Source organism: Lagopus muta, chromosome 25 (assembly GCF_023343835.1).
Source record: "Lagopus muta isolate bLagMut1 chromosome 25, bLagMut1 primary, whole genome shotgun sequence".
NCBI lineage: Eukaryota > Metazoa > Chordata > Aves > Galliformes > Phasianidae > Lagopus > Lagopus muta.
Genome location: NC_064457.1, coordinates 115,336 through 132,706, shown reverse-complemented (window position 1 = coordinate 132,706; position 17,371 = coordinate 115,336). Strand labels below are relative to the sequence as shown.

Genomic DNA, 17,371 nt, shown 5'->3' with positions numbered 1-17,371 from the left:
GCCTTTTATGGCTTCCAGCAAATCCAGGCATGTCTGAGGGCACTGCAGTGCGCCCTCCCTATGAGCTCATCCAGGCCATCCTCTCTTCAGAAGACAAGGGAGAAAAAACGCCCAGCCCACCAAATCCAAGCTGGGAGAAGCAGCGACTCGAAAAGCCTCGGAACCAGCAGCAGCCATGAACATGAAAACCGTGGTTGTGCTGCTCCTCCTGGCCCTGGCCACAATCTTTGCCCTCGTCTGCGTGCTGCTGACCCGGGCACGGGCCCCCAGCTCCTGCCAGCAGCAGCCCTTGGCACAGGAGGAAGCGGACGACGGCCACAGCCGGGTCTTTGCCGACCTGACAGCCGAGGAGCTGGCCCAGGTGGTGCAGTACCTGCGGGTCAGCCTCGGGGTGCCGCTGGCTGATGCAGCGCGTGCCAAACCTTCTGACAACTGCATTGCCTCCGTGGACGTGCAGCTTCCGGCCAAGGCAGAAGTGCTGCGGTTCCTGGATGCCGGAGGGGCTCCCCCGCCCCGCGAGGCGCTGGCTGTGCTGTACTTTGGGGCCCAGGCAGAGCCCAACGTCACCGAGTACGTGGTGGGCCCACTGCCGGCACCGACGTACCACCGGGACATCACGGTGCAGAAGTATGGGGGGAAGGTGCCGTACCACCGCAGAGCTGTCACTGGTGTGGAGTATGCAGCCATCAACGAGCTCATCCAGAAGGAGCTGAGGAAGGCACCACGCTTCCTCGCTGCATGCTGTGCATCTGATGGAACCGACCTGGCCACTATCACCACTGCACCCCGTGGCCTCAAGTCCGGAGACCGCACCACGTGGTTTGTCCTCTTCCATGGCATTGCTGGCAGTGGTTACTTCATCCTGCCTGTGGGGCTGGAGGTGCTGGTGGAGCATGGGCCGCTCGATGTCTCCCAGTGGTACCTGCGCCAGATCTTCTACAATGGACGCTACTTCCACAGCACCGCTGAGCTGGAGAATGCATTTGTGACCAAGTCGCTGAAGGTGATTGTGGTTCAGAAGCCCCAGGAAGACACAGTGCTGGGCTCCATGAGACCCCTCCGCTCACCTGGTGCTCCGGGGCCACTTCAGTTTGAGCCCCAGGGGCCGCGGTACAGCGTCAGGGACAACCGTGTCACCTACCACGGCTGGAGCATTGCTTTTGGCATGAACCCCAACACTGGCCCACGGCTCTTCGACATCCGTTTCCGCGGGGAAAGAATTATCTATGAGCTGAGCCTGCAGGAAGCCTTAGCTCTGTATGGCTCCAACTGCCCTGGGGGTATGTCCACCCGCTACCTCGATGGCAGTTTTGGCATCGGCAGATTTGCCTACGAGCTGGTCAGGGGTGTTGACTGTCCCTACATGGCCACCTATGTGGATCGGCACTACCTGTCCGAGTCAGATGTCCCCAGAACCAACCAGAATTCACTCTGCATTTTTGAGCACGACACTTCCCTTCCTCTGCGGCGGCATTTCTCTGATGCACACTCCTTGTACTATGGAGGGCTGCGGAAGAACACCCTGGTTATTCGTGCTGTCTCCACACTCGTTAACTATGACTATGTCTGGGACTTCATGTTCTACAGCAATGGGGCTGTGGAGGTCCGGGTCCATGCCACCGGCTACATCAGTTCCTCCTTCCTCCATGACCAGGGCACTGACTATGGCAACAGAGTTGGGCCACACACACTGGGGACGATGCACCTGCACCACATTCACTACAAGGTAGACCTGGATATTGATGGTAGGTCTCATCTTGTGCGGTCACCAGGGCTTGAGAAGGCCATTGGCCCCGTGGGTGAGCGCTTTGCCTACAGACATGCTCTGTATCTCAAAATGCTGCTCTTTAGCTGCATTTCTTGGTGAGATACAGCCCTACCCAGGGTGTGGAATTCAAGGGGATTCTCCCTTTTACTTCACAGGGCAGCTGAACTCACTGGAGTCCCATGACATGGGGTACCAGACGGTCAGCATCCCCTGGAGCCCAGAGAACACCCTGCAGCAGCCGTTCCTCCGCCGGGAGAGGCTGGAGAGAGAGAATGAGGCGGCGTTCCCCCTCAATGCCTCTCTCCCCCGCTACCTCTCCTTCACCGGCCCGAAGCCCAACCGCTGGGGACACCTTCGCAGCTATCGAGTGCAGGTGGTCAGCTTCCCCGGGGAGCACCTGCCCACCAGCAGCCCCATGGAGAAAGCCATCAGTTGGGGCAGGTAGGTGGGGGGCTGAGGCCGCAAGCTGCAATTGTGCTGCAAGCAGCCTAGGCACGCAGTGCGTGGGCAGCCCTGTGTTCTGTACCAAGGGGACCCACTAATACCCGTCCTGCGGGTGCTGAGAAGCTTCCCAGCCACCCATCCCCAGCCTGATCCCCTCCTGCTGACAAGCCTGTCTGCAGGGAAGGGTTAAATAACAAGCTCGTCTACTTCTTGTCTCTGACAGTCCCTACAAAAATTGCTCAATGGCGTCTGTTCATAGTAGTTCCCAGGCAGGAATCTGACCCCAGATAAGTTTAATTTAGAACGATCACATGTTTTCCCAAGGGCTGCATTGGTATCTGTAGGTCTTGACTCCTCTGCAGAAGGACAGGATGCGTCTTGGAAAAATGTTTTGGAAAACTGCAGTGCTGGCTTGCGGCCAGGGTGAAATTCAACGGCCTGTGTTCTGGGGGAGGTTGCATAATTTAGACCTAAAGTCAAAGCATTGGGCTGGCAAGTCCCATAGTTCTGGAGCTGCCACTTGTGCTGCACCCACTCTATGCCCTGCCTGGTGTCACAGTGCCTCCTGCTCTAACAGGTACAAGCTGGCTGTCACCAGGAGGAAGGAGGAGGAACCCACCAGCACCAGTGTCTACAACCAGAATGACCCTTGGACACCCACTGTCACTTTTGCTGACTTCATCAATGATGAAACCATCGCTAACGAGGTGAGTGGGAGTACTGAGCTCCATAGGACTGCTTGTGGCTGGGACTTCATGGTCACAGCGGGTGGGGGAACAGGGCTGGAACGGTCGGTGCAGCTGATGAGATGCTCTGGTCTCCCCTCTCTGTCCTAGGACCTGGTCGCGTGGATTTCTGTGGGGTTCCTTCATGTTCCTTGTGCTGAGGACATCCCCAACACAGTGACTGTGGGGAACAGTGTCGGCTTTTTCCTGAGGCCCTACAACTACTTTGACGAGGACCCCTCACTGTACTCGCCTGACAGCATCTATTTCAGCAGCGAGCAGGAGATAGGGGCGTGTGGAGCCAGCCCCCTCGCCTGCCTGCCTGCGGCCACCTGTGCCCCACGCCTGTCACCCTTCCAATATGGTGGCTTTGTCAACATCAGTCTGGGCTCCCCATTTGGTGGGCACTGATGGGGTCAAAGAGGAGGACAGGTGCTGGCACAGACAGCCAGTGTCCAGCCATTGGGCTGCATTCCTGGAGGGCCTCCAGTGGTGGAGGGAGTGCAGCCAGCTGGCTGGGACCTGCCCTGCTCATTTCCTCCTTCAGGTCACGGATGTGAGGCTCTATCCTACTGAGGTAGTCAGGTGCCTCTGTGGTGATGGAGCTGCCCTTGGAGCTTTGCTGTTTGGTGACTGCTCCTCCAGGTGATGCTGGGTGCCAGCTGCTGTGGCAGCACTGAGCGCTGGGAACAGTACTGGGGATAAGGATGCTGCACAGGATGAACATGCTGCACGATGGCAGCCTGGTGCCCAGCTAGCTCCAATAAAGAAGCACGTTAGTGCATTTTCTGACCCATCTCTTGCATAGCTCGTCAGCATGGCATCTGATGATCAGATCCTGGATGCTGGTGGTGTTATGAGGCTGTATTGGTTTGCAGGCATTCGCCAGAGAGGGCAAAGTTTCAGTGGTGGGCACAATGCCCAGCATGGCCGTGTGAGTGTACACTGGCTGTACTCTTGGACCCTGTGTGCTGGCAGGACCCTTCTGCAGCAAAATATGGGATAAACAAAGGAGTTAATGTGTAATAGCTGTATCAAGCTGGATTAATTGGTTCTGCCTTGGCTGCTGGCTGGAGCCTTGTTCTCACCCCCCAGCTTGGGGTCCCTTGCTCCAGTGCCTGCACAGCCCCAGCTTGCAGGAGCATGGAACCCATCCCCACTGCACTGGGCTGGGTTGGGGCTGCGGTATGCCAGGATTCTGTGAGGTTTGTCTCCAGCCCTGGCACATAGCAGGCAGTTGGCTGCTGTGTCGCCAGGAGCTGCAAAGGGATTTGCCCTCCCCAGGGGCTGTGACATGATGGCCTGCACCTCGGATTGCAGCAGAATGGAGGCACTGCAACATGGGGAAGTGATTTGGGGTGGGATTAGTTGCACTGCATGCTTAGATGATGCCTGGGGGTATCAGTCCTGGGAGCCTGGGGGAACAGATACAGCGCTCCCTGTGCAGGGACGTACTCCTGTGTGTGTACAGGTACTGCCTGGACTCTGACCACATGCTGACGCAGGCAGTGGTGACCTTGTTTCCAGCCCCAGCACTGCGATGGACTGAGAACCTTCTGGATGAAACCTTGGTGCTAAGGGGCAGCCAAGCGTGACAGTGTGCGCTGCGCGTGCCTTGGCCATGTGTGGTGGCTTGGGAACCGTGGGGACGCCGTGTCCTGGAGCCAGCTGCTGTCACTGCAGGGCATGCAGCTCCTGGGTTGCCAGCTCATCTGGCTGTGACTGTAGGGGAGCCATTGTTCCCATTCCAGTTCCTGGCCTCTCCTAAGTGCAATCCCAATTTTGTTGCTGTGATTCTTTCCAAAGGGGCTGGAGTATGCTTGTCCTGCTTGTCCCCATCCCCCAGTTCCTTTTGCTCCCATTTCCTACAGCGAAACTTTTGAGGGATTAATTGCTAACTGTTTCAAAAGATATTGGATGTGGGAGCCAAGCCCATTGAATTCCTTTGTGCTGGCCAAAAGCTCTCAGCTGAGGACACCAAAATGAGCTGCTGAGGAATTTAGTTTTGCAAGAGTAATTCTATTTCTGTGCAAACTTCTGCTCCATTTTGCATGCTGGGGGTTAGGATGCTGTGCTCTCCCTCAAGCGTGGCTTTCCCTGCCAGCACAGAGCAGATGTTCTGGGGCTGGACCCTGCCAGCCTGCACCAAGGTTTACCTGTGCTCACACTTCCCTTTCCTGGGAGCATCAGAGCAGCCCCAGCTCATCAGGACACCAAGGCTCAGCTGATTGCAGAGTGCCGGTGATGCTGCTGCTCTGCCGTGTTATCTCCAGCCTCTTGCTGCTCTGCACCTCAAGGTAGATCTCTAAATATTTTCACTGCCCTGAATAAATTGGTGTTTGCCAATAAAAACAGTCCTTCCTGGGCCTGGCAGCTGCAAGACATCATGGTGGTCACTTGAGGCAGGGGGCAGGAAGAGGGAGGACGCTGCCCTGTGCCTCCCGCTGCTGCTGGACACAGCCTCTGCATTGCGTCAAACTGCACCATGGAGCAGTTCAAGGCTCCTGACCTGAACTTTCTAGAGAAGTGAGAGATAAGTGGTGCATTTTCACTGGCTGCTAATCATTAACACTCTGCTGTCTGCTCCTGCTGTGTGTACAGCTGTATGCCTGAGGCTCTGGCCAGGTGCCTCGTGCTGCTCTGCTGTGTGTCCCTGCAGCAGCCAGGGATGGACAGCTGGATTTGTCCTGCTGGACTGACCCCAGTGTTCCAGGATCCTGGGGATAGATCTGTGTTACCCATTCACCCTTAACTCCCAGAGAGGAACAGGAAAATAGATCTGTCAGAGCTGCATGGCTGGGGTGGAAAGATGACAGGCAGGGACCCTGTGTGACAAGGGATGTCTTCAGCTCCATCTGCATTTCTGAGGGCTTGCAGGGCTGGAAGGATTAACCTGGGGATGTGCTAGTTAGGATCCTCTCCCTACTTGTTTTGCACAGGTCCTGAAATCCTACAGATCTTGGGAAAACACTGCTGGCAGCCAAGACCTCACCAGGCCTTGCTCTGGGGATCTCCTGAAACAGCTTGGGAAGTTTCCTGCTGAAGAGAGCACTGGTTGTGTCAGCCTGGCAGACTGTGATAACAGTGCTTTGTCATCAGGTGCAGGTTTCAGAGGGGGTCAGGGTATTGGGCAGCCCCTGCTCTATACAGAACCTGATCCACAGAGGGATAGGATAAATGCTATTCCATCCCTCTGCAGGTATTCAAATCTCTCCCCTGCTAGTGAACATTGGGGTTCACTAGCATATCAGGTTTCTTTTTTTTTTTTTTTTTTTTTTTTTTTGTGGGGGAGCCAGACAGAGCAGGGGCTGCAGAATCCCCCCCGAGTAATGGGGCAGTGAAGGGTTAAGGCTCCTACAGGGCATACCCTATGCCGCTCTGCGCCTGTTTTTCCCCTTTTTGCAAGTTGTTCCAAGCACGTTTGTAACAACCCGCCAGTGATGCACCCTTCAGCAAAAGTGGTTTGGGTCCAAAGATCAGTGCTGGGGCAAGTGACCTATCGGCAGCAAACACGAACCCGTGGGGTATAAAACTGCGGTGGAGCACGGGACAGCCTGAACCAGGCAGGAGGCTGTGTAGGAGGATGGAAACCCCCATGAACCTCCTGCATGATGCAGGCATCCAGGCGACGCACTGGCTGCAGGAGCATTTCCAGGGCTCTCAGGATTGGTTCCTCTTTATCTCCTTTGCTGCAGACCTCAGGAACACTTTCTTTGTTCTTTTCCCTATCTGGTTCCACTTGTGTGAGCCAGTGGGCATCCGGCTTATCTGGGTGGCCGTGATCGGGGACTGGCTCAACCTCGTCTTCAAGTGGTGAGTAGTGCTGTGCTGCAGCTCGCTGCAGGTTCACCAACATGGCTGGATTAATATAGCCAGATGTGTACCCAGTCCTGATGTACCGCCTTATACTCTAAGCATGTGATGAGGACGGGTGGCCTCTGCCTATGCTGGCACAATAGGATGGCTCCCCATAGCCTGAAAAGGCATGGAAAGAGCAGACATACCCTCTTCTCTGAATATCAGCTTGCTCCCAGGGCATTCCTGCTCCTTGTCTTAAGGGTTTGGGGATGGGGACAGGGACAGGTGCTGTCTGGGTGATATTTTGACGCCTTCCAGCTCACAGCCAGAGCTGGGATCACAGCCCATTCTGGTGCCCAGGACAACCAAAGATCCCTTTCTACTTTCATTTCAGGATCCTGTTTGGTGAGAGGCCATACTGGTGGGTGCATGAAACTGATTATTACAGCAACATCTCTGCGCCGGCCATCCAGCAGTTCCCACTCACCTGCGAGACTGGCCCCGGTAGGGTCCCCTACTCTGACAAAAGCAGTTGGCACTTTGCCCAGGGAACCAGAAGTCCTGATCCTAGGCTGGGGTGGTGCTGGCACAGCCAGGGCTGTTATCTCAGCCATTATCACTGAGCTGTGGGGCCACTGCCATGTTCTGGTGCAGAGCAGACTCTTACCCTTGGTGTGTGCAGATGTGGCAATTTAGCACAAACTCGGCCTGTGGGGGGCTGCAGAGATGGTGGGGACCTAGATCATCTTGTGATGGGGAAATGCTGAGAGCCCTGGTGCGGCTCACTTGGCAAAGAGAAGGTATTGAGGGGATCTGATCAGTATCTGACGCAAGGAGGCCAGGATCCATTAGGTGGTGACCAGCACCAGAACAGGGAACATTGGCACAGGGAGTTCTATCTGACTGCGAGGAAGAACTTCTGTGATGTGAGAGTGGTGGAGCTCTGGCACAGTTGCCCAGATTGGTGCTGGAGTCTCCTTCTTTGGAGATACCCAAATCCATCGGGACTCATTCCTGTGCAACCTGCTCTGGGGAAACTGCTAGGAGGGGCCGGGAGAGGTCGGGGGGGTTGAACTGGGAGAGCTCCAGAGGTCCCTTCTGCCTCCCACAGTTCTGTGATTCTGTGCTCCCTGTGCCACGGTATCACCTGCCTGCAGGCTAGGAATGGGTGCTCAGTGTGGGAGCTGCTGGGGCACGAGGGTAGCAGGGACAGCCTGCTCTGAGGGGGCTGACCTAAGCCCTGCTTCTTACCCAGGGAGCCCCTCCGGCCATGCCATGGGTGCAGCAGGAGTGTACTACGTCATGGTGACTGCCCTGCTTTCCATCGCCATGGGCAAGAAGCAATCAAAAACACTGAAGTACTGGTGAGTGTATGCAAGCCCTGACCCTGAGATGAAAGGGATACAGGTAGACCTGTTTAGGCAGCAGCACTACAATGCTCTAGCACCACTCAAAGTCCATGGTGGCAGCATGTGCCAGTTTTGGCACTGATGGAACTCTTTACCCCTTGCAGGATTCTGTGGATCATGCTGTGGACGGGGTTCTGGGCCATTCAGGTCTGTGTCTGTCTGTCCCGTGTTTTCATCGCTGCCCACTTTCCACATCAGGTCATCGCAGGGGTCATATCTGGTGAGCTCACTTTGGTTCTGTCCCTTCGACAACTTAGCACACCCCTGTGCTCCCATTGTGTGCACGAGAAAGGAGCAGGAGCAAGCAAGAACTGCAGACAGTTGCTCTGCACTTGTTGCTGTTGAGAAGGAGCCTTTGTCCACGTGCCATTGGATGTGGGCTGGGGGACATGGGAAGAGGAATTTGAGAGCATAAGGGTGCAGCAGTGACTGTCAGGTCTGCACCGCACTCTGGAGCCGCTCTTAATCTCGCTCTGACTGCTAGTACCTCTTCTCCTGGCAGGTATGGCCGTGGCTGAGACCTTCCAGCACATCCATTCCATCTACCATGCCAGCCTCCGCAGGTATCTGGGCGTCACCTTCTTCCTCTTCAGCTTCGCCTTGGGCTTCTACCTGCTACTGCGCGTGCTTGGTGTTGAATTGCTCTGGACTCTGGAGAAAGCACAGAGGTGGTGTGCCCGTCCTGAGTGGGTCCACATCGACACCACACCCTTCGCCAGCCTTCTTCGCAACCTGGGCATCCTCTTTGGGCTGGGGCTGGCCCTGAGTTCCCACATGTACCTGGAGAGCTGCCGCGGGAAGCAAGGCCACCAGCTGTCCTTCCGCCTAGGCTGTGCTGCCGCCTCGCTGCTGGTCCTGCACCTCTTTGATGCCTTCAAGCCGCCCTCGCACATGCAGCTGCTCTTCTATGTCCTTTCCTTCTGCAAGAGCGCAGCTGTGCCACTGGCCACCGTCGGCCTCATCCCCTACTGCATCTCTCAGTTTCTGGCCACGCAGGACAAAAAGGGTGTCTAGGGGCAGGTAACAGTGTGGCCACCCTGGCTCAGGAACCACGGGATTGTGGGGGTTGTGCTGGTTTCTCTCCATTACAGCTTCAAGGGCTGACTCCAACACGGCGTGCACCCACGGTGCCAGATGCGCCACAGGTGCCTGTGGCACAAGGGACAGAGACAGCAGGAGCAAGGCACTGTCAGTTGTGGGTGCTCAAAGGCTGTGGCAAGGCAGCTCTGCAGGGGGACAGGCGGGAGATGGAAACAAACACCAGCTCGTGGAAGCCCCCAGCCCCAAGGCTCCTCAGCCCCTGCCCAGTGCTCACTGGTCAGTGAGAACCACTGCCCACTGTTCACTGCTGTGTGGAGCAGCTCTGGGTACGTGTGTGTATACATGCACGTATATGTAGTGCTGTGTCTCTAAACAAGGCGTATTTTATTAAAGATGAAGATGTATTTTATTGGCGAGTTCAGCTGTCTTGTGGGTGTGGGGATGGTGCCCAAGTGCCATCCCCAGGGACAGGGAAGCTGTTGGTGCTGAGAAGGATATTCCTTCTCAGGTCCTGCTCCTGCCTGCTGCAAGACATGGCTGGAAGCACAAGGAGAGGTAGAACCAGGCTTCTCCAAGTCTTCCTGCTGCCTAGAACATACAGGCATGTAAAGGAGAACTCAGGAGTTCTCCTTGGGAAGGTGCATGGAGGTGTCCTGACTGAAGTTCAGCAGTGACTGCACAGAGGGCAGGGAGGCAAAGCTGCTTTTGTGCTCTTTATTCAGGGACCCTGTATGCACCACATGCCAGCAATGAAAACACATTTGTGCCACCTCACTACTGAGGGCAGCAAGTAGAGCTTCAAGACCCAGCAGGTCTGTGTGGGGCCGGTGCAGTGCTGCTTGGCAATCCCACACCCCCTGTACCCTGCCCCATTAGCAGAACAGCTGACTGTGATAGGAGTGACTCCAGTACGTAAACCCACAAAGCACGGTTAAAGCTCATGACAGCAATCAGTGCATGCTGGCAACTGTCAGAGACAGTGCACGTGCAAGGTGCATGCAGCCCAGATATGGTGTCTAATGCTGCATGCACAGGGTGATAAAGACCAAACAGCAAATCATTCGAGTGCCATGTTAAAATCCCATCAAAGTGGGAAAGTGGGCTGTAAACATCCCATCAAAGTGGGCAAAGTGGGCTGTAAACATCTAAAGATGGAGTTCAGCTGTGAAGCTTGTTTTTTACAGGAAAAGCTTCAATAGGAAGCTTACCTAGATTAGTAACTCCCAGGTTTCCACTGACTGGGAAAGGACAGTGTTGACCAAGTTGTCAGTCTAGCTGGGCAAGGATGCAGCCAGCACCTCTGGGCACCCTGCGTGTCGGGAAAAAGGACTGCTGCTTCCCCTCCTCCTGCAGTAAAGTGTCACAACAGGAGCTGATGGCCTGCACAGCCTTGTCCCTTAGCCTGATCCTGCTACTCACAAACAGCTCAATAGCTGGCAGAGGGCTCTGCTGTTCGTTGAGTGACAGCGCAACATAGGCAAGCGAGGAAACCATGTGAGGCTGCTGCTATCCTATACACTCACGATAAACATCTTTAAGATGGAGATTTGTCTGTCTCTATTTTTCTGTTTATTATGAACATCTGGACTAAACCTGCCATGCTGGTTCTAGGAGGGAAAAAAACAACAATACCTAGACCCATATCAGGTGTTTTTTGACCATGGCTCTTCAGTGCCCCTTTTGCTTCTGCAGCTGAAGTTATAGCAGCCTTGGGGACTGCTGGCAGAAATGGCAAGCTGGAGAGACATGGAGTAGTAGTCCTTCCTAACTACATGGGATTTTACGTGAGATTTTTTTTGTCTTTATTTTCTGGGAGAGAACTTAGTGGAGATCATACAAAGCAGGGATGACAGCCCTACTTTTAAAATTCTTTCTTTATGCTTCATCTCTCTGTTGACTGATGAATTCCTGGAGCAGAGCTTGCACTTCTCCTCGACGACTCATCTTGGTTGCCTTGCCCTGGTAGCGGCCTCGCTTCCCAGCTCCTTTGCCTTCCAGCAGCTCTGCCACCCTGCAGAAACGTCAGGACATGCTGAAGGCCACTCACTTGCAGAGGAAAGTAGCTTGCCCTTACATGCTCAGTGAGCATAGAAGGCTCCATGCCCTAATTACACTGCTCAGCTGCTTGGGCAGAAGTCTCACTAATTTTAAAGAAAACATAGAACACAGTACCTGGGACCTAAATTCTCAACTGCTTCAACAGGGCCAGCTAGAAGAAAGAGTCCTGCTTCTTTTTCATCTCCCACAGTCAGGAACAGCAGGATTTCCTGTAGATGGAGAGAGGGATGATGCTCCCAAAGGGCCAGTGCCCTCCTTTTCCCATTAAGACATTAAAACAAGTAGTAAGTTTGTGCTCATTACTGAAACTCAATTTGGAGTAAAAGGGGAGGGAGCTTTTGAAGCTTTCAGACTGAATTGTACATTGTGGGAGACCGAGCAGGTACCGGAGTTAGGTTGTCCAAAGTTAGCATGTCCAAAGAGGATCTGCATGGCTTTTTGGGAGATAAGCTCTTCCACACTGGTCTGAATTTTCACTACTGCATTTTTTGACTATTGGGGATCCCCAGCACCCTGAGGCTGCTGGGAACCACAACCTCTTCTGCAAGGAAAGAGACTTGTAGCTTGTGACTGTGGTGCAAATGGAAGCCTATCCAGCCTTGCTAGAAAGTTGAATGACAACACCACTGGTGGCAGGTTAGTCTGCATCAACGACTCACCTCTTTCCCAATCTCATTAGCAATGATGTTCATAAACTCAGAGTCACCCTCTTTCCTGCATAGACAGGTAAAAAGCCACTTTAGAGAAAAAAAAAGTATACATATCCACACCAGAGTCCAAAACATTAATAACAAACTGTAGGCAATGATTCTCCAAGCTTAGCTTTTCTCAGTTTTCCATTTTGTTTGCTTAAGAATAAAATTTCCACTAACATCAGAGAAGTTGAAAGGTAAGATCTGCAAGCACAACCTATGATTGTGCCTGAGGTTTTGGTCTCTTGCAATCAGGCTGCAGATTATTTTCTTTCTATACATATAAATCCTTTTTATAATTTCTTGTGGGTATATTAGGAATTATTTAAGTGTTTAAGAAATCAGGCTCCTCAGTTTTATTTGAAAATACTGTGAGCAAGAAGACATGAGACAGACAATCACTTCTTAGCTATAGCATCAGAGGAATTCAGTAACTGAATTACTAACACATTTCTTTAACTATACAACCTTTCAGCAGGCCCAGACAGTTCTTTCCACCTTGTTTGTAGCTGTCCTTGAGAAATTTTTGACTTTTAAAAATATAATTGTCATAAACAGGCCTGAATAGGTGTCAAGGAAATGCAGCTCTCACAAATCATATACCATGGGTTCTTATCCTTTTTCCTGAACTCCTCCATACCTGTGTAACACAAACAGCGGACTTTGAACAGGTTTGCTTTTGAAATCCCGGGCTATCAAAACAGCAATGTCTCTTAGCAGGTTCAAATTATTCTGAAAGAAAAGTGAAAAAGCAGCACCACAGATGGTTAACCAGCGTGAACTGATTTGTGCTCGCAGAATTGGAAGCAGTTTTGATAAAAACGGACGCCTCAATTTCAGGTCAGCTCTACAGGAAGCAGACAGTCTGCTTTCCTCAGCCAACCTCATACCTTCTGAAGCAGTTTCACAGAACTCTGCAATCTCTTCACGGCCTCTACATGCTCACCTGGTCCATTTCTGAAAGAAAAAGGAAAATTTGGATCACTGCTCTCAAGTGGGTAATATATAATAAAAAACATCAGCACCTGAGAAGAACCTGTAGAAGCAACCTGTAAGTGCTGTAGAAGCACCTGAGACTTATGCTACATTTGTCAGAAGGAAAAATAAAGATGAAAGAACCAAAGTGAAAAGGGTATTACTTCAGCAGTGAGGTCAGGGCCTTCTCAGTACGGTGACTTTGTTCAACTGACTTCAGCACTCTATTTCCTGCCAGGAAAACCAAGTTGGTTTTGTTCTTTTTCCCTTTCTCTGTGCAAAGAAGTTTAATAACCTTAAACAGAAAAATACCTTGGTTAGAAAAGGAGAATGGTATTTTGCTTTTATCCTCATAGGTGGTCACCTCTGCCCATTTTCCCTCCAGGACAATTTCAAGCAGACCCTGTACCTCCAGGATTTCTGCTGTCCTTGAGCTGTATGTGTGTGCTGAGGGCTCCTGGAGGTAATGTGGCTGCAGCCCCCTACCTGCAAGTCACTCAGGTTGGAGACATGAGTCCCACAGCACATGTTGGAGTCTATGCCTTCAATGTCTACAACTCGAACTGGCCCCGTGTGGTCACCTGGTAAGCCACGGCTTCTCACCTAGCAGAGCAGGAGAATGGCAGACAAACCAATATCCATGCTGCAAGTGCTTTGGTCCCATGGGTATTGCCAGCTTCCTTCACTCCCATCACTTACTGTTTCAACCTCAGAGTCATCTGCAGCCAACTCCCGCACTGTCACAGGTATCCTCTCTCGGATCTTCTCATTCACGCTCTGCTCCAGCGCTGCCATTTGCTCTGTGGTCATGGAGGGGGTGTCCAGCTCAATGACACTCTGCTGCCGGCCCAGCTCCCTGCACAGATGAAGAACATCTGCTGCTGTGAAGAGCAGGCGGAAGATCCCTCCAGGCAGCACCAAGTGCCACCTGAGAGGAGCTGCTGGGAATGTGACTGAAACCAAATGCTTCTCTCCCTGCTATTTAAAGGGCATCAGATGCAATCACGCCCATGCAACAGGACAAGAGAAAGCAAGAAGCTTACACAGCTTGTCTTATTTCAGCCCAGGCCATCTGAGCTTAGGCGAAATATCGCAGCATATGCTGCTTTCCATTACCAACGTGCACCCCCTCCTGGCCTGGTGGCACACACACCAGGTGAGGCTAAGGTTAATGGCTGCTTTTCCAGCTCACCATGAAGTTGTTTTGAATCCAAACATCCGCTCTGCCATGGCAGTGATGAGGTGCTGTCCTGGAAGAGATGTGCAAGCAGTGGCTTTGAGCTCGGGATGCAGGAAAGGGTCCTCCACCAAACCGCACAGTTATTCTGCCGACGTTCCCCGCGGTGTTTGGGCCCGGCCCAGGCGCTAGGAGGCTGCCGGCGGCAGGTGGAGGGGCAGCTGTCACCGGGTGGCCCTGCGGAAACCCCGGGGCACCACGGTGGACTTCGAGCGTCTCCGGCGCACCGCGCGTCGCCTCCAGCCCCGCGAAGCCGCCTTACGAGCACGGTGGGGACAACCGGGGGGGCGGGAGGGAACTGGCGGGCGAACCGGGAAGGGACGAAGCGCGCGCCACCCTCCTCACCCGCCCGGCCCCGCACCCGAGTGCTGCTGCATGTGATCGAAGCGGCGCTCCCAGTCCAACGACAGCAGCACGGCGCTGCCCGGCTCCAGCGCCGTCTCCACGAAGTGTACGGCCTGGGCGCCGCGCCGGGTGACGCGCAGCACCGGGACGGCGCCGATGAGGCCGCGGTCATCGGGCTGCGGAGACAGAGAGCCGTCGTCCGGGCCCGGCCGCGCCGCCCCGCTCCTCGCCCGGCCCCGGCCGTACCTGCCCGCCGCCCTCGGGGAAGAGGATCGTGTCCTCCAGCACCACCTGGAAGCCGCGCGTCGGCTCCCCGCCGCCCTCGGGCCGCAGCTCGGCCTCCCGGCACGACACCACCCTCGTGGCGAACTGCAACGCAGAGGCGGCGGCACCGTGAGGGGCCGGACTGGACCGGGCCGCGCGGCGCCGCCAGCCCCGCTGCTACCTGCCGGGCCCAGCTGTCCCGCTGGCAATGGAACACCATAGCGGCGGCCCGGGCTGCGTAGAGACGGCGAGCGACGGCGGCCGGATGGCCGAGGGAGGAACTTGCGGCTGGCGGGCGGGGCTGGCAGAGCGGCGGATCCGGCTCGGAGCGCGCTGCCGATGGGCGGAGCTCCGCCTCTCAAGGCGCTGCCCTCCCGTCCCGCGGATCCCCGAGCTCACGGCACGCCGTGGCGCATCGCGGCAGCACTTCGCGTTTATTGACTCGCGCGTACTCGGCCCCGGAGAGCCTGCAGCTCTCGCCGCCGTGCACTGGGCTCCGCCGCTCCCTTCCGCAAACCGGCGTCATCCCTCGGTGCTCCGCTTTCTTCGCCCGTGTCCCGGCTCGTTGCTGTGCGCTGCTTTGTGGAGCCGTGCTTCAGAGGTCGTCCTGCGGAGGGATGAGGAGTGTGGTGGGAGGAGGCCAGCGGCAACCACCTGGTGCTGTCCGGGAGCCCCTGGGTCCATCCCCACAGCACACTGCAACCCAGGGGGCAGCAGCTGGAGTAAGAAGAGTGCCAGGGACTTCTGGAGTGCCTGGGGAATAGAACTCCGAGGCTCTACTCACATCCAGGTCATCCATGGTCGGAGGAGGGGCTTTGTCCGTCACCTTCTGCAGGAGCTGGATAGGGAACAAAGGTCTGTGGGAACGACACGGCTGGCTGTCCCCCAACGTGCCAAGCAACCTGTGCACACAAAACCAGGCTCACCTCTGCATACTCCTCCACCATGGCCCTCTCCACCTCCTCGTCCCCTTCCCAGTCTCGCCAGTTGTCAAAGTCAACGGAGAGCCAGGCTGGCTGTGGGCAGAGAGTATCCCCTGAGGAAGGAAGCAGTGTGGCCCTGACCTCACACGGAGCAAGCATGGGCTACTCCTGCATAGGAGAATGTCCCTGTGGCTGCAGGGGCCAGTCCTGACCCTACCCACATCGAGGATGGGAATGCCACATCTTCCTCAAAGCACTTAAGTGAGCTGACAGGGAGCAGGAGGCATTCCTGTGTCTGCTTACTGAGAGCTCTATTTTGGGGTGGCTGTATCAGGATCAGGGTGTCTGTCCTGGGGGCACGTGGAACCCAGAAAGCCACTGTACTGGGTACAGTCAGCCGCAAAGGCTCTCCTTACTGTCCAGCATCATATGCACCTTGATGTTTTCCTTGGTGATGCGGGGCCAGGCCACTTTCTCCTTCCACTTCCTCATAAAGCACGTGATGGAGCGGTCAGAGCGCTTCTCTCGTGAGTCCTGCCAAGAGATGAGGATGTTTCCCCTCATTGTCTGCTGTGTTCCTCTCTACTCCACAGCAGATACACAGAGGATCAAAGCTCAGCCACACTTGGGCTGTGGTACACAGAACCATGGAGAAGAGTTGTTTGCAGCCCAGCACTGTGCTGCATGTGACAGACTCAGGATCAGGTTTTCCAGGCTTGTGCTCAACCCACTCAGGCTCTCAGAAAATGAACAGAATCCAACTCTAAGCTGCACTGCTCAGGACAGCACAGGCTCTGTTCGATTCTGAGCATGATGCAGGCTGTCAGGGAATGGCCTGCTGGGGAGAAGTCTCACCTTGGAGTTCACTCTGGCATACAAATTGATCTCATTGTAGAATTCTACTCCATCTGCGTTTCTGCAACTGCCAAAATACAGATACCTGGTTCAGGACAGAGCTGACCATACGCTTCACTGGCTCACACAGGGTCCTCCTGCCCCCAAGATCCTCATAGCTCCAGACCTATAGCCCACCTGAACACCAATCGGTGATCCTCGATGATGACCTGAACATCTGTGCTGTCCTCCACGCAGAACTCCAGGAAAACATACCGCGGGCGGTCATACCACAACGTCTTTGCGTGTTGCCTGGGAAAACACGGGCTGTGGGTACTTCCATAGAACCTTCAGTGCAGCAAAGACAGACTGCGCATCAGGCACGAGCAGAGATTTGGGCCAAAGCCTAGTTGGACCCCTCGCCGGTTACTCAGCGGGTGGCAGCAAGCACACCCAAGTGCACAGCACCCGCGGGCTGCAGCAGGCCGCGATCGGCCACCCCTGCCGTGTCCGTTACCAGCAGCGGCTGTCCTGGGGCCCTGCCCGGGGCCTGGTTTGGGTGTTGCCTCAGGCTTTTTTTCGGGTGTTGCCCCAGTGTGTTTGGGACTCGACCGGGCGCTGTCCCGGGACCCCGCCACGCGCAGTCCCGCAGAACGGGCCCGCTCACCTCGCCATGTCGGTGCTCTCCCCGCACTATCTCGGACCTCCGGGAACGGGGCCGGTCGTTTTCCTCCCGGTCCCTCCGAGCCTCAAGGGGGAGCACTGGCAGCTCGCGGCAGTGGCCGCGCCCTCGTGCCGCGTCCTGGTTCCGCGCTGCCCCGCCCCACCCGCGCCGCGGTGAGAAGATGGCGGCGGCTG

General features: G+C 55.1%; 3 protein-coding genes across 6 annotated transcripts; 2 read left to right on the top strand and 1 right to left on the bottom strand.

Annotated features, from left to right (window-relative positions):
- The first annotated feature begins 58 nt into the window (after positions 1–58).
- LOC125684709 (membrane primary amine oxidase-like) lies at positions 59–6,203 on the top strand. The gene is made up of 4 exons (XM_048927111.1): positions 59–1,745; positions 1,924–2,209; positions 2,790–2,919; positions 3,049–6,203. The coding sequence occupies exons 1-4, from the start codon at positions 176–178 to the stop codon at positions 3,346–3,348; spliced, it is 2,286 nt and encodes a 761-aa protein (XP_048783068.1). The 5' UTR covers positions 59–175; the 3' UTR covers positions 3,349–6,203.
- A 271-nt stretch (positions 6,204–6,474) lies between these two features.
- G6PC1 (glucose-6-phosphatase catalytic subunit 1) lies at positions 6,475–9,594 on the top strand. Its single transcript, XM_048927124.1, has 5 exons — positions 6,475–6,750; positions 7,130–7,239; positions 7,991–8,099; positions 8,249–8,364; positions 8,647–9,594. The coding sequence occupies exons 1-5, from the start codon at positions 6,521–6,523 to the stop codon at positions 9,156–9,158; spliced, it is 1,077 nt and encodes a 358-aa protein (XP_048783081.1). The 5' UTR covers positions 6,475–6,520; the 3' UTR covers positions 9,159–9,594.
- Positions 9,595–10,970: 1,376 nt separating this feature from the next.
- Positions 10,971–17,296, bottom strand: LOC125684713 (putative protein PTGES3L). 4 transcript variants are annotated; one of them, XM_048927120.1, is made up of 17 exons: positions 17,181–17,289; positions 16,712–16,861; positions 16,535–16,601; positions 16,115–16,213; positions 15,683–15,772; positions 15,541–15,594; positions 14,739–14,861; positions 14,509–14,668; positions 14,103–14,160; positions 13,610–13,766; positions 13,397–13,513; positions 13,075–13,205; positions 12,826–12,892; positions 12,576–12,667; positions 11,903–11,957; positions 11,358–11,452; positions 10,971–11,196 (listed from the first exon to the last, which is right to left on the bottom strand). In XM_048927120.1, the coding sequence occupies exons 1-17, from the start codon at positions 17,186–17,188 to the stop codon at positions 11,061–11,063; spliced, it is 1,659 nt and encodes a 552-aa protein (XP_048783077.1). In that variant the 5' UTR covers positions 17,189–17,289; the 3' UTR covers positions 10,971–11,060. The 4 variants fall into 4 exon arrangements, with proteins under 4 accessions (XP_048783077.1, XP_048783073.1, XP_048783075.1 ...); XM_048927116.1 differs by lacking the exons at positions 15,541–15,594; positions 15,683–15,772; positions 16,115–16,213; ... (1 more) ...; positions 16,712–16,861; positions 17,181–17,289 and adding an exon at positions 14,938–15,354; XM_048927118.1 differs by lacking the exons at positions 10,971–11,196; positions 11,358–11,452; positions 11,903–11,957; ... (6 more) ...; positions 14,509–14,668; positions 14,739–14,861 and adding an exon at positions 15,167–15,363 and having other exon boundaries at positions 16,712–16,825; positions 17,181–17,296.
- Between the last annotated feature and the right edge of the window lie 75 nt (positions 17,297–17,371).